Raw genomic sequence first — 12632 nt, 5'->3', positions numbered from 1 at the left:
CCCAAGAAAAACCTCCACCTGGATAAGCCGCTCTTTTGCTTTAAAGCTTTTTTGATGTCAAACAAAATTGCCCCCTCGCAGCAAACAACTGTGACAATGGCTGACATGTCCAGTGGTGGCTGGGCTGATTTAGGTGTTGTGGTTTGCACAAGAGACACAACACTGAGATTCCTCTTGTTGGATTCCATGCAGTCTGGGTAACGGAACTTTTATAACACATTTTTGGTATGAGATTGGGTGTCTTGAAAATTCCCTAGTAAATAAACCCTTTAACAGCCTTTAAACAATTACCCTTGTGCAGAATGCATAGCAGGCGCGGTCAAACAGCACGTCTAAAACACATTGCCGCAGTAACAGGCGATGAAAGTCACTACGTAAAAAAACAGCACTCACCAAATTTTGCGCGGCATCTTGCACAGCGTGAGATACACCTACACTCCTCTCCTCAATCTGTCTCTTTTTGGATGCTATTCTAGTTCTCGCTCTCTCTCTCGCTCTGTCTTCATAATATTAATTCATGCAGCTTTTTTAGAAAAGCTCCAGCATAAGCAGGCACGCAAACACACACACACACACACACAAACGTGTGCACATGATTATGCGCCTGTTATTGTGTTGCCACAATTTAGCCGAGCGCTGGATGCAGACCACTCACTTTGTAGTTGCTGGTGAGAGGAGGGTGGAGGGAGGGGGTGGAGGCTGCGGACCCAGACTGGGTTCTCATGAGCCCGATCTCTGTCTCGATGTCAGCACAGCTACAGTGAACCATAGTGACACAAGAGCGCACACACACACACACACACACACAGAAGTGCTTCTGATAGCGCAGTCATTGTGTACTGATTTCCATGGAGACTGATATGCGCTGGGAGAAACTAGAGAGCCTTTTCTTTCTGATTATTCCAGGTACAAACAAACACACTCCAAGGGGCACAAGCAGACACACACACACACACACACACACTCAGGAAGAGACACTCTCAAAGGGAGTCGATCACCTGCACCAAACCACTCAGGGTTTCTCAGGATAGACCTATTCTCTACTGCACTTCATCCTGGAAACAACATGAACCCTAATCCCAGCAGCAGCCTCTGGCAGCCTAAATGTAGTTTTTCTTTCTTCTATACACAAGCAAATGTGCAGAACAAGGCATGTCACATATTAAATGTACAGTTTTTGAGACGTTGATGTACAGTATTAAAATGACATAAAATTAGACATTTAATATGTGGGATTTTCTGTAAATAGGGGCTATGTGTCAGTTTGCAGTGCAGATCCTTTGTAGGACTGCTTGTCGTCCAATCTTCAATCGTAAATATGATCGTAAAGATGAAGAAGAGTATTTCTCAGTTCAGTACAGGAACAAAAGCATCTTCTGGTGCTTCTGCATATGACACAGAATACCTATAAAGTATCAGATAATCAAGGATTCTGTTCCTTCACTACATTTTTGGGTTATGGATTTCAAAAAATTCTATTGAAGAACTATAGCTATTGCAGTTTATGAATACTTGTTCATACATTTAGCGTTCTTTCAATTAATTATTTGCTTTGTAATAAAGGCTTTGGTCTCAAGACATGAACAGAATGATCAACTCTATTTAAAACAAGAATTGCAAAATCATTCCAGTTTGCTGGCTACATAATTTATCAAGGCCCGCCAGGTGCTGCATTTGAATGCTGTACATAAGTGAGGCCTGAGCTGTGGGTTTAAACTCTCAACAGCGAGTGCATTTAAAAATGTATGAACCTCAGAGACCTGTTGGGGGGAATCTTTGCAACCAGCAGTTACAAAGGAACAGGAACGCTCAGCCATAACTGACTGGCTTGGTGAGTGAGTGACTTAAGTGCGCACTGTTGTCACTGAGAGGTTCTTGCTGGGTGACAGGGTGACATGTGTTAACAGGCTTAAACTGTGAAAAAAAAAATCTCTACTTGTGACACGTAATCAAATGAAGCCTCCCAGCAGGTCCACCCACTCCCCCAAAACAACTGAGCCTAATGAAATCTGACGTAGAGACTGAGAAGCGCTCTGAACCCACGGGCCCCCCGAGGACAGGCCAGATTTAAGGACAGGGTCGGATGTTCCCCCGAGAGCAGTGAGTACTGTGAGTTGAGTACAGTAAGTAAAGCTGTATCTCTGGGCGAATGCGAAGCAAAGGCCTGAGGACCATTTGTTCCGCCCGCTGCTACAGGGCGACCATCTTTTCTTCTTCCCTTTCTTTCCACACCCTCCCCCTTTCACCGCAACAGAATGGCATTCAGAAGTCCGCGTCGAGAACTTGCCGATGACATGCGAGCCCAGAAAGAGATGCGTGTGATGGAGGAGGCTGGAGAGCCAGTCAACACAAACTCACCTGGCTTTCAGAGCAGCAATGGTGGACTTGTCAATCCTATAAAGAAAAGAGAGAGAAAAGATTTCAGGTAACACAGCAACAGTCGCTATTAAAACAGCGTCTGACGTCTGAGCTCAAATCTGCCTGGTGCAAACACGCTCAATAGATGCTCCAGAACAGTGGAGCCTAACACTGATGTCTAATGAATGGGTGTAATGAGTTCCAGCTCATGGACGGCTGATATAATTGGTGTCACAGGCTCGTGTGTACACACACACACACACACACACACAAATATATAAAAACATGTACATGAGCCTGTGACACACACACACATATACGTACATATATATAATAAAAAAACATGAGCCTGTGACACCAATTACATCAGCCTTCCATGAGCTGGAACTCATTACATCCAGGCCGCCTCTCATTTCCTTTTCAAAACAAATAAATGGATATCACGAACCTTGTCACAGCTGTTAGGGTTGCCGTTGTCTGCAGCAATTTTTTTAATTGGTTAAAACTCGACTCGACAGAAATTCAGTTTTAATTCTTCTTTTAACCAGTAGGATCTCATTACACACCAACCGAGCCATTAAAAAAAAACTGAAACTTAAAAATAAAATTTAAAAAATGTAAAAATACCCATAGCTTTGACCTTTAATATTTCTGTGTGAACTTGCTGTTCCCTGTGATATGCGTAGGACTCCAAGTCAGGAGCATGGGTGTAGAACATAGTTATTATCTAGAATAACACCTCAGAGAAAGAAGGCGATATATCGGGGGGGGGAAGAACAATGTGGGAGCTGATTAAAGCCTTTTAATCAGGAGGTAGATACTGTGAAGCAGCAGCACTGTTTCTACGTGGAGCACGGCTATCTGGAGTACAGCAGTAAGTTGTGGTTGTGTGGCTTAGGTGGGGCATCACACAGGAAGCTTGACAAAAGATCCATAGTGTCGTCACGGCCACAGAAATGACGCAGTTACCCAATCATGTGCATTGTCCAGTCTGGAAATATATCAAGGCTTCATGGTGCTATCTCACGCCAGATCAGTGTCTGGGAGCCTGTGTGGCTGCTTCCTGGTTAAACACTGTCTATTTGTGATGGTGCGTGTGTATGTGAGACTTTGCATGTAATTTTGAGCGGTTGTCAGAACAAAATGTGAGTGCATGCATGTATGTGCATGGTGTAGGCAGTTTTTAACAGGAAATATGGCAGGGTTGGGGTGGTGAGGTCTTCTCTTGAGAGAACATTCTGTCACAGGATCAGTCAGCCACAATGAGAGGGATTATTTACACCTTAGATTTTTTTTTCTGTCGAGCAGCATCATACGTCCAAAATCATCTTCTCAGTCATCTTCATTCTTATATAAAGTTAATTTATAGAAGCTTGTATGTGATTGTAGAGGCTTTACAAGCAAACGTTTACCAGATACCAATATACAGATGATGTATGGTTTTATGGGCACTTATTCTTATTTCAATTAATTTGGCACCTGCACAACCTTGCCTGTCGATAGCAGATCTTAAAATTAATATCTGCTTCCCTTGCTGCACTCCAATTCAGCCTCAAGGCCAACTGCGCTCCTCTCACATGACTGATGTGAACTGGAGCAAGATGAAACTATCTTCATTCCTGACATCATGCCTTTCCGTCTTATATAAGATGGATTTGCTCAGTTTTTTTGTCATCTGTCCCTCCCCACACCTGAAATCTCCATCCCCATCATCCGCGCGGTCAACCATAGCGCTGATGACATCATCGATTTTTATGGGTGAAATCCAGGAATCCTTAAGAGGCATTACAGAGGAGCGGGACCATTTCAATTCCCAGCAGCACTTCCGCCGACCCTCCCTCTGCGCAGCGAGAAAGAAAGCTGTCGTTCTGTTTTCCTGGGGTGAATCTGGCACATTTCTTTTAACACAGCAAACATCTTGAGGGCTTTCAAGTGCTGCTCCTCCTTTAGAAACACCAGCTTAATCGACCTACGCGTCACTGCACTAAAGGCTTCAAACGGTGCTTTCATAAACCTGCTGAAGAGGAGATATCTAAGGATTCTGCGAGCCCCCGTCCTCACGCTGCTGTTCAGGTGCATTTGGCGAGGACCAGACCTCACCGACAGGCCCCGGTTTCTTTGTTCCCTGACAGCTAGCAAGCCCCTCCACATGGGAATCCTCAGAGGGGTGATAACTGAACGTGCTGCCCACCGCAGATGTGCTGCTCTGAGGAGGTTTCGTCATCCTGTGTGGTGCGCGGTACTCACGCACACGCGCACACACGCAGCCCAATCTGGCGCCGCCTTGCATTTCTCACGCTTCGGCTTCAAATGCAGTCACACCCTCGAACCTGTGTGAGCACACAGTTTCTTTTTTTCTTTTTTCTCCATGGGTGTCAGTAACCAAAGATAGGAATATATAACCATGCTCACCAAGGTTGATCTGCCTCTGAAATACTTTAAATAAATAAAACAACTACTTTTAAAGCATAAATGATGCTCCCGGCATTTTAGTATCTGATTGACACACATCAGGCACACAAACAATGTCACAGAAGTGTGACACTCTGAGCGATTGCATAAAAAAACCCTGCACACACAGCAGATCAGAGCCAATTTACGACTGATGTTTAACCCTGTCCTAGAGGCGCAGACCTCCATCGCAGACCTTCCTCTCGACAAGCATGAAACCAAACCACTCCACACATCCTGCAAAGTGTGTGATCTGAGGGCAACATACCATCCAAATCCCCCAAAAGACACGCTCCTCTTCCTCCTCAACATGGTGGATGCAGCAGAAGGCTCCTCAGCGTGTGAGCGCGGTCGTGTGTGTATGTGAGTTGGTGTGTGCGTGTCTCTCTCGGAGGCTTTGAGGCTGAGTGAGGGCAGCGCTGCACACTCTCCCTCTTCCACCTGCCTCGTGCACTTCAGCACTCAGACACACGCGCGGTGGGGTGGGGCACGCAGCGAAAGAGCGAGAGAGGGGAGGGGTGGTGAAGTGGAGGCTGGGCAGTGGTACTCTACATCACTTTCTCTCACACACACAGACACACCCTCTTGCACTCCCTGTATCTGGCTGTGAAAAGGGGGAAGTGTTGTAAGTACAGTATTTACCAATCTAAACAGAAACATCGGACCAAACCAGACCCCTCCCTTACTACATTTACCGCATTTAGCAAACGCCCTTAACCAGAGTGACTTACAATCATTAGTTACAGGGACAGTCCCCCTGGAGACACTCAGGGTTAAGTGTCTTGCTCAGAGACACAATGGCAGTAAGTGGGGTTTGAACCTCTGACTTTCTGGTCTTCTGTCTTACTTACCACCCGTGAGAGTCCCAATAAGATAAATGCACAGCCTCAAACTAATCTGACATCAACCTTGGCCTAGTAGTCGATAGCTAAAACGCATTTCATGCAATTAATTTAATTAGGGCTGTTGCAGCTGATCTGAAAGTGGGGGCATCCAACAGCTGATTATGTACTTACAGTACAACCATTAATTTGCAGTAAATGTGTTATATTTATTACAAATTGATTAAAAAAAGATTAAGGCAGAGCGTATCCACCACCGGACACTAGAGCTACCCAATAGGGGGTATTACTAAAAATGAATCTAAAAATTTTTGTGAGACTGTTGACTGCATAAATTAATGACATCACAGAATGACAGATACACACTGGTGCACAGAAATGTTGAGTTTGTTTGTTTGTTACAAAAATTTTAATGTCCCATGATTTTTTTGTGGGGCAATGGTGGCCTAGCGGTTAAGGAAGCTGCCCTATAATCAGAAGGTTGCCGGTTCGAATTCCGAGCCGCCAAGGTGCCACTGAGGTGCCACCGAGCAAAGTACCGTCCCCACACACTCCTCCCCAGGCACCTGTCATGTCTGCCCACTGCTCACCAAGGGTGATGCTTAAAAGCAGAGGACACATTTTTTTGTGTAACCGTGTGCTGTGCTGCAGTGTTTCACAATGACGATCACTTTACTCGCTAGCCATGGACCCAGGCTTGGTTCAGACCTCCAGGCCTCTTTTGTCAAGGCACCCAAAACAATTGAAACAATCCTAAATTTAATTGGTCACATTTGTCATATTAATAACACTGTAAATGCCAAGTGCTAACTAGTTATTTTGCTTTTCTACTTACATTTAGTACAAGTAGTGAGCAGCATTCTCTTAATTTGTCCATATTCCCATCCAATAAAGCAGAAATATGAATTTAAAAAAATGCTAGCCTATGTAACCTTTGTTACCTAAGACTATTATGTGCACAGTGCTGTTAAAATACACACAACAATGTGAAAAGTGTCTCGCCATTCCCTTTACCGATTAGCACCCTAGTGAAACCAGAAATTTTCAGCAAAATGTCCCACATTTCTGCACCCTTCGCCTTGCTTTAGCCTCTAGAACATTTGCTCAAGTGATATTTAACAATAGAACATGTTAGCAGGGCCAGACTGAAAATTGGATCTCTAGTGCTTCAGGCTGGGCACCGCTGTGCATCACTACCTGCACTTAACTGGATGGGCATCTCTTGAACTTGAGTCGCAGAGAGATAGGGGCCTGCTCTCTCATGGTGCGTCATTATCGGCAAGAGCAGCACTAATTGAACGGAATGAATGAAGCACTGGCATTTTACAGCGCACCGCGATGCAGTCTCACAGCGTGACATAATCTGCCGCACTCCAGGGCACAGCGATGACCTAATATCACCGATAATACCAACACCTTTCCGTGCAAACACGGAGTCCCCCGAGGATATCAGCGCTGTCGAAACCTTGAGAGGCAAGGTCAGCGGTGCTCCATGCTCATAAATGCATTAATATCCGCCGGAGAGATTCAGCTAGTGGATCACGGAGCCACAACAGCCTGCAGTAGCCCTGACCCTTGTTCGCGCACAGTTCATACGTGGTGCTGAAGTGAGGAGGGGGTACATGCATATTCATGAAGGCCTAGGGAGATTTCTGCACAAAGCCCAAAGCAATGGACTCGTGTAGTGTTTGCAGGCTGTTTAATTCAGCGAGTTCACAGCTACTCGAGGTGGAAATATAGACCAAAACTGTGTTGCAGCATATCATGGCCAAACATGCAATGTTTCATCAAAGCAGGGAACCCTGCATAAACATATCTTACACAGTAACAGACATATATCTAAACCCAAAAGCTCTTGGATTGGCCATGGGAAGAATTTTATCAATAACGTGGGAGAGTTTTTAGCCACCGAAAAAAGTTTAAGATCAATGACATTTGGCCGCTGAAATGATGCTGTATCACCCCGACAGATTACACAAAATGAGCAATCATGAACACCTAATAATGTTTCTGCCAGTGGAAATTGCAGTCATTTGATGAAGAGTGTCTGTGCAGCACAAGAGCAGACTGCATTATGGTTAATGTGCCCCATGCGGTGTGAGTCATCCTCACCAAACTGCAGCTACTTCCACAACCGGGCGACAATGAGCGGCACGACGACATCATCCGTATGTAGCCCTATTCAAACCGACAAGGGGGAATCGGGCCGATGGTGCCGTCTGAGTGATGTGTCCCGTATGACCCCCACCTTCCCCTCCTTTCAGGCTGCGCTGTTCTGCTTGAAAGCGGAGGATGAAGGACAGGAATGGAGAAGATGCTGTGAGTGACAGAGGAAAGGAATGGGAGCTGCGCAAATTGGGAAGGGGGGGAGGATACAGAAAGAGAGATACTGTGGGCAGATTGGCAAAGCTGGCATCTGCTCAAGGTCAATTGTAACGCAAAAAGCTCTCAGCGTTCAGGGTGAATAAGTGAAGACCCGGTCTATCACTGTAAGTGAGGTGTAAGTGGGGATCATTATTCAATTTGCCACCTCTTCACCTGCACGGACACACAGTCGGTGCTAAAACGGGCATGTACAAAAAATGCCGGGCACCATAAACCGATGCGCTGATATGACCGCATGATGTTTTTTTGAATTCTTTCTTGCTCTCTTTCTTTCTTTTATAGTCTCCACTTCTTGGCAGGCCAATAAAGAATCTTGCAGAGGTATTGTCCCTCCTGCTGGGGAAAATGGGTCAGACTCATTTCGTACATCCCAAAAAGGTCCAATTTTTCCATGTTGCCTGTCCAGGCCTCTACGTGAATATCCGCACTTTACAATTAGATTATGATAGAGAGAGAGAGAGAGAGAGAGAGAGAGAGAGAGAACTGCTTACAGGCATGACTCAGAGGATACGCCTTTTTACGCCTCTTCCTTCTCAACTGTCTTATCTCCATCGAAGTATAATAAAGCCACCAAAACCCCCAGTGTTATACAACCTCCGCACTCTCAAAACGCGCGTACACACACACACACACACATACACACACACAGCATTTTCTCATCTCCTGCTTCGTTGGGTCGCACATCAACAGCGTGCTCTGCTTTTCACTGCCTCCTGGGTCTTTTTTTGCTGGTGGGCTGTGGTGAATGTGACAGAACGCCCAGCCGTACACCAACTCTCTCCCACTCACTCCTACAAACACCACTGACTGCTGCCGGGTCTTTGCTCCCCTCCCACCCCCCAACGGAGTTTTGTTCTACGAGCCATCGCGGACAATAGACAGATACGCGCCTGTATTTCTCTCGCTTTCTCATTCTCTTTTAAGCACCGCATGGATCTACTGAGGGTCTCAGTGGGGCCGTTAATGTGAATGAAGCCATTAGGACGGACGCGCGGCTTAACCTCCCGCTGCTTCACACATCAAAGTTAGAGAGGGCTGAAGAATGAAAGTAGTGAAAGGAGAAGGTGGAAAAGAACATCCAGCAGAACTGAGCACCAGCGTAATGGTGGCTAGAAGAAGAAGAGAGAAGGTGAAAGAAAACGACAGCGACTTGAAGTGAAGACGGAGACGGGGACAGTAAACGGCGGCCTAACGAAGGTGGGCAGTCAGGAGCAGAACAAACCAAACAGATCAGGGGAGGAGCGACGCGCAACGGAGCTGAACTGAAAGCACAGCGGTCACACTGCAGCGACGTTCACTGTTAGACCCTGCATGACAGTAACCATAGCTTCCGTACGGGCTGGTATAAATGCGGTAGGCTGTTCTCATCAGATGACTGACAGCAGTGCTGGCCACAGTGATGTGGTCGTTGTAATCTGCGATGAGAGCATCGAAGTTGAGGAATGTGAGCGTGCGCCTCATCTCAAATAAGCGCGTGTTCAACTGCGGCTGGAGTGGCTCTTCTAATCCTTCAAAGCGACATTAATCCGGTTAAACTCAGCCAGCAAGCACTCATGTGGTTCCGAGGCTGAAAAGGAAACACGCAGAAGGAGCCACCAGGCTGTACCACAAACATGAACCCACGATGTGTTACAACCAGAGAGCAGGGAGTGCAGAAGCACGCAGGTTATTACTGTGCAATGCGAGATGCCTGCCGATTACACTGGCGCGGTGACCCACGGCAGGAGTAAAACGTCCACAGCCTGGCTGCAGCCCGCTCACACACACGCACACACACGCACGTACAGCGATCGTAGCAACAGTTTAACAAGGTCCGCCTAACCATGCAATTCTAATTTTACCACAGTCAGGAAGGGCAAACGCGAGAATTGGGGAAAAAATGCAAAAAAGGCTTGCTCCGTCATGCCCCTCACGTAGTACATTACCTTGAGTCTCCCATGGTTGCCTTAGAAGCTGGAGTAAACATTGACCCGTTACTGGTCCAACATCAGAGATGTGAGAGCAGGCGTGAGAGGGAGTGAGCCACAGTGTGTGTGTGTGTGTGTGTGTGTGTATGAGAGAGAGAGGGGGAGAGAGAGAAGCAGAGGAGGCATACGAGGAAGCGAGAAGGAGAACGGAGAGGATGAGAGAGACTGACATGTGGACAGGACGTGTGTAAGAATGCAGGATGCGAAGGGAGGGGTCTGGGAGGCGAGCCGTTACCATGGAGGAGGCTACGCTTTAATTCTCTCGGGTGGCTTTGGGGAGCTCTTCAGCGCAGAGATCGCACGCAATGCAAAGTACGCAAACCTTCCCGCACAATGCATGAAAAAGATCATGACAATAAATAATAAAGAGTACTTTAAAAGAGTACTTTACACCCCAAAACGTGGACCCGTGAACGCTCACCCGAAATGAACGGTGTGCCTCCAGACAGATCGTTGAGGGTACAATCAGATCAGTCCCTGCTCGCACGAAACCCCCTCCCCCTCAAAGGTCAATATTCTATATATGGTTCTGGGAAACCAAAGATATCAAAGCGGCGAGGACAATTTGCCATTGATTTTCCGGGTGGCTTTTGTCAAGAGCCCCGGTAATAAGAGTGAATCAGCGGCGCGCTGTCTGCCCACCGGGGACAGGGTGTGAGGTGTTCAATCCGGGCTGAGAGGAGCCCCCAGGTCCTGGTTAATCAAATCTCTCCCTTAAATGCCCCGCCGAGCGTGTGCTCAACGCCGACTTGCTCCTCCAATCTCTGGGCAGTTTACTAATAAGACAGGCTTTGCGAGTTATAATTGGCGCCGTTTCGGAGGTTGCCTTGGAAACCTTTTGGAAAACGTTATTTGTGGCCTTGCCAAAGGTTTTGCCGCACAATGCACCGTGTGCTCTAATCCCCCCACAAAAGCAAAGGCACACGTGCATCTGCATTTTGGCGACCATCGCTGGGTGCCGTCCTTTTTCAAACGCGATCTAAGAAGGAGGGGAAAAGAATGGAATTGCGGTTTGCCCAGGAGAGTGTGGCAGGATGATATGAGGGCACTTCTGTGAACTGATCTAACCGTCAATATGCATTACACAACATCACCGAAGGCCTGTATGCCTGCCTGCATGCACCGGGCAAGCGAGGACCTCGGAGCAGAGCGCCGAAGCAAAACACGATGAGCGGCTCATAAATGAGAAACATCGGCTTCAAGGCTAATACCAGCGGGTCAGTCACACCGCAAAAAGTGATACTTCGGGGGATTATAATGGCTGCCAGGGCATTAATATAACTCAGTCCCGCAAACAAACCGTGCAAATGGATTTACAATACCAGTGTTCTCAGAAGTGGACCGGTGGCAGGCCAGCGCTATACTGGAGGTGCTGTTAATGTGTAAATAATGTGTCGACAAAACACACACACAGACGGAACAATTTCATGCAAAAGCAAATGCGTGACGCATGACAATAATTCACCAAAATGTCAGTAAGCATTGAGCATATTTTTCCGTCGTGGTCTGAGGGACTGTGACTGCATGATTTGACTGGTCTGGAAACAGCTAAAGCAGCTGATCAAAGCAACATATCTATATAAGAATATGCTTTGTAATCTTGTTCATTTTTATGTTTTTTGATAATGTCAGTAGAAACCTTTGTTTCAAGATACTCACCGCACCCAAACAGAGTAAACTACCCCAGTAACCAGCGATGATGTTTCATTTGAATATCATTTTCAGCCAGACTTTGCATTCGTGCAACCTTCAGGGGCCGAATAAAAATACTGCTCTGGAAAAATGTTGTGTACCAAGGCCTGGTGAGAAAAACAAATCTGAGGTATGAGCATCAGTCAAGGCCGATGGGTCACATGTCCGACTTGCAAATCATCTGCGGGTGTCAGAAACGGGATGGATTCTTCTAGTAAAACGAGGCCATGTTCTGCTTCTCCACGCATTTCTACGCATTTCTATCTTCTGGGTAGAGAAACCATTTCACTGGCACCTCCCCCATGCAACTGGCTTAATTTAATCTCTAAATATAATCTCCCATATAGAGTATACATTTTACAGTGTATAAATGAATCCCTTAACACTCTTAGCTTCTGTAATTTGAGTTATTTACAATGTTTTAATAAGGCTGGAAGTTCACAGAAAACATACCTGGAATAGCATTCGCCACTAGAACAAGTTATAAAGTGAAGGTATCTATGGCACTTTTACATCTTATTACATCACATCTTATTTTTAAATAAAGATAACTGGTATAATAAGTGGTGTAATTGACTTGCTCCTTTATTCTACTAAATCTAAAGGCAGCCTAACAGGCTAAAGTATGGACATTCCTGCCAAACACTGGACCGGCTCCAGATTCTCAGCAACTGAGCTGAAGGGGTTTACTAAATGAATGGGTGTCCATACATTTTCATTGGGAACCACACATCCTTGCCAAATGTGACCCCATTTGGTTTTTCCATTTTCCACAGTGAGAACCCACAAAGACTGCTTATAACGCACATAGTCCAGTGGTTCATTCACTTGGAAGCTTTAAAAAGAAAAATTATAGCAACCTCTGTAGGAAAACCTACAACCATAACAGGACTGCAGTGCTCGCAAAATCTTCATGGCAAGTCTTTAACTTTATATG

At 46.1% G+C, this 12632-nt stretch overlaps 1 protein-coding gene across 2 annotated transcripts in view; it reads right to left on the bottom strand.

Annotated features, from left to right (window-relative positions):
* The window catches only part of rap1gap2a (RAP1 GTPase activating protein 2a), a 54782-nt gene extending 44564 nt beyond the window's left edge, over positions 1–10218 (bottom strand). The window contains exons 1-2 of one of the 2 annotated variants that reach the window (XM_028963120.1): positions 9962–10218; positions 2359–2394 (exon numbers count right to left, since the gene is read on the bottom strand). In XM_028963120.1, coding sequence (XP_028818953.1) covers positions 2359–2394; positions 9962–10002 — 77 coding nt within the window. In that variant the 5' untranslated portion in view covers positions 10003–10218. Of the gene's footprint in view, positions 1–2358; positions 2395–5077; positions 5472–9961 lie in introns of those variants that run through there. The other variant, XM_028963119.1, reaches the window with a different exon arrangement.
* Between the last annotated feature and the right edge of the window lie 2414 nt (positions 10219–12632).

Source organism: Denticeps clupeoides, chromosome 19, assembly GCF_900700375.1.
Source record: "Denticeps clupeoides chromosome 19, fDenClu1.1, whole genome shotgun sequence".
Taxonomy (NCBI): domain Eukaryota; kingdom Metazoa; phylum Chordata; class Actinopteri; order Clupeiformes; family Denticipitidae; genus Denticeps; species Denticeps clupeoides.
Note: the sequence above shows the minus strand (reverse complement) of the source record. Positions and strands in the feature narration are given on the sequence as shown.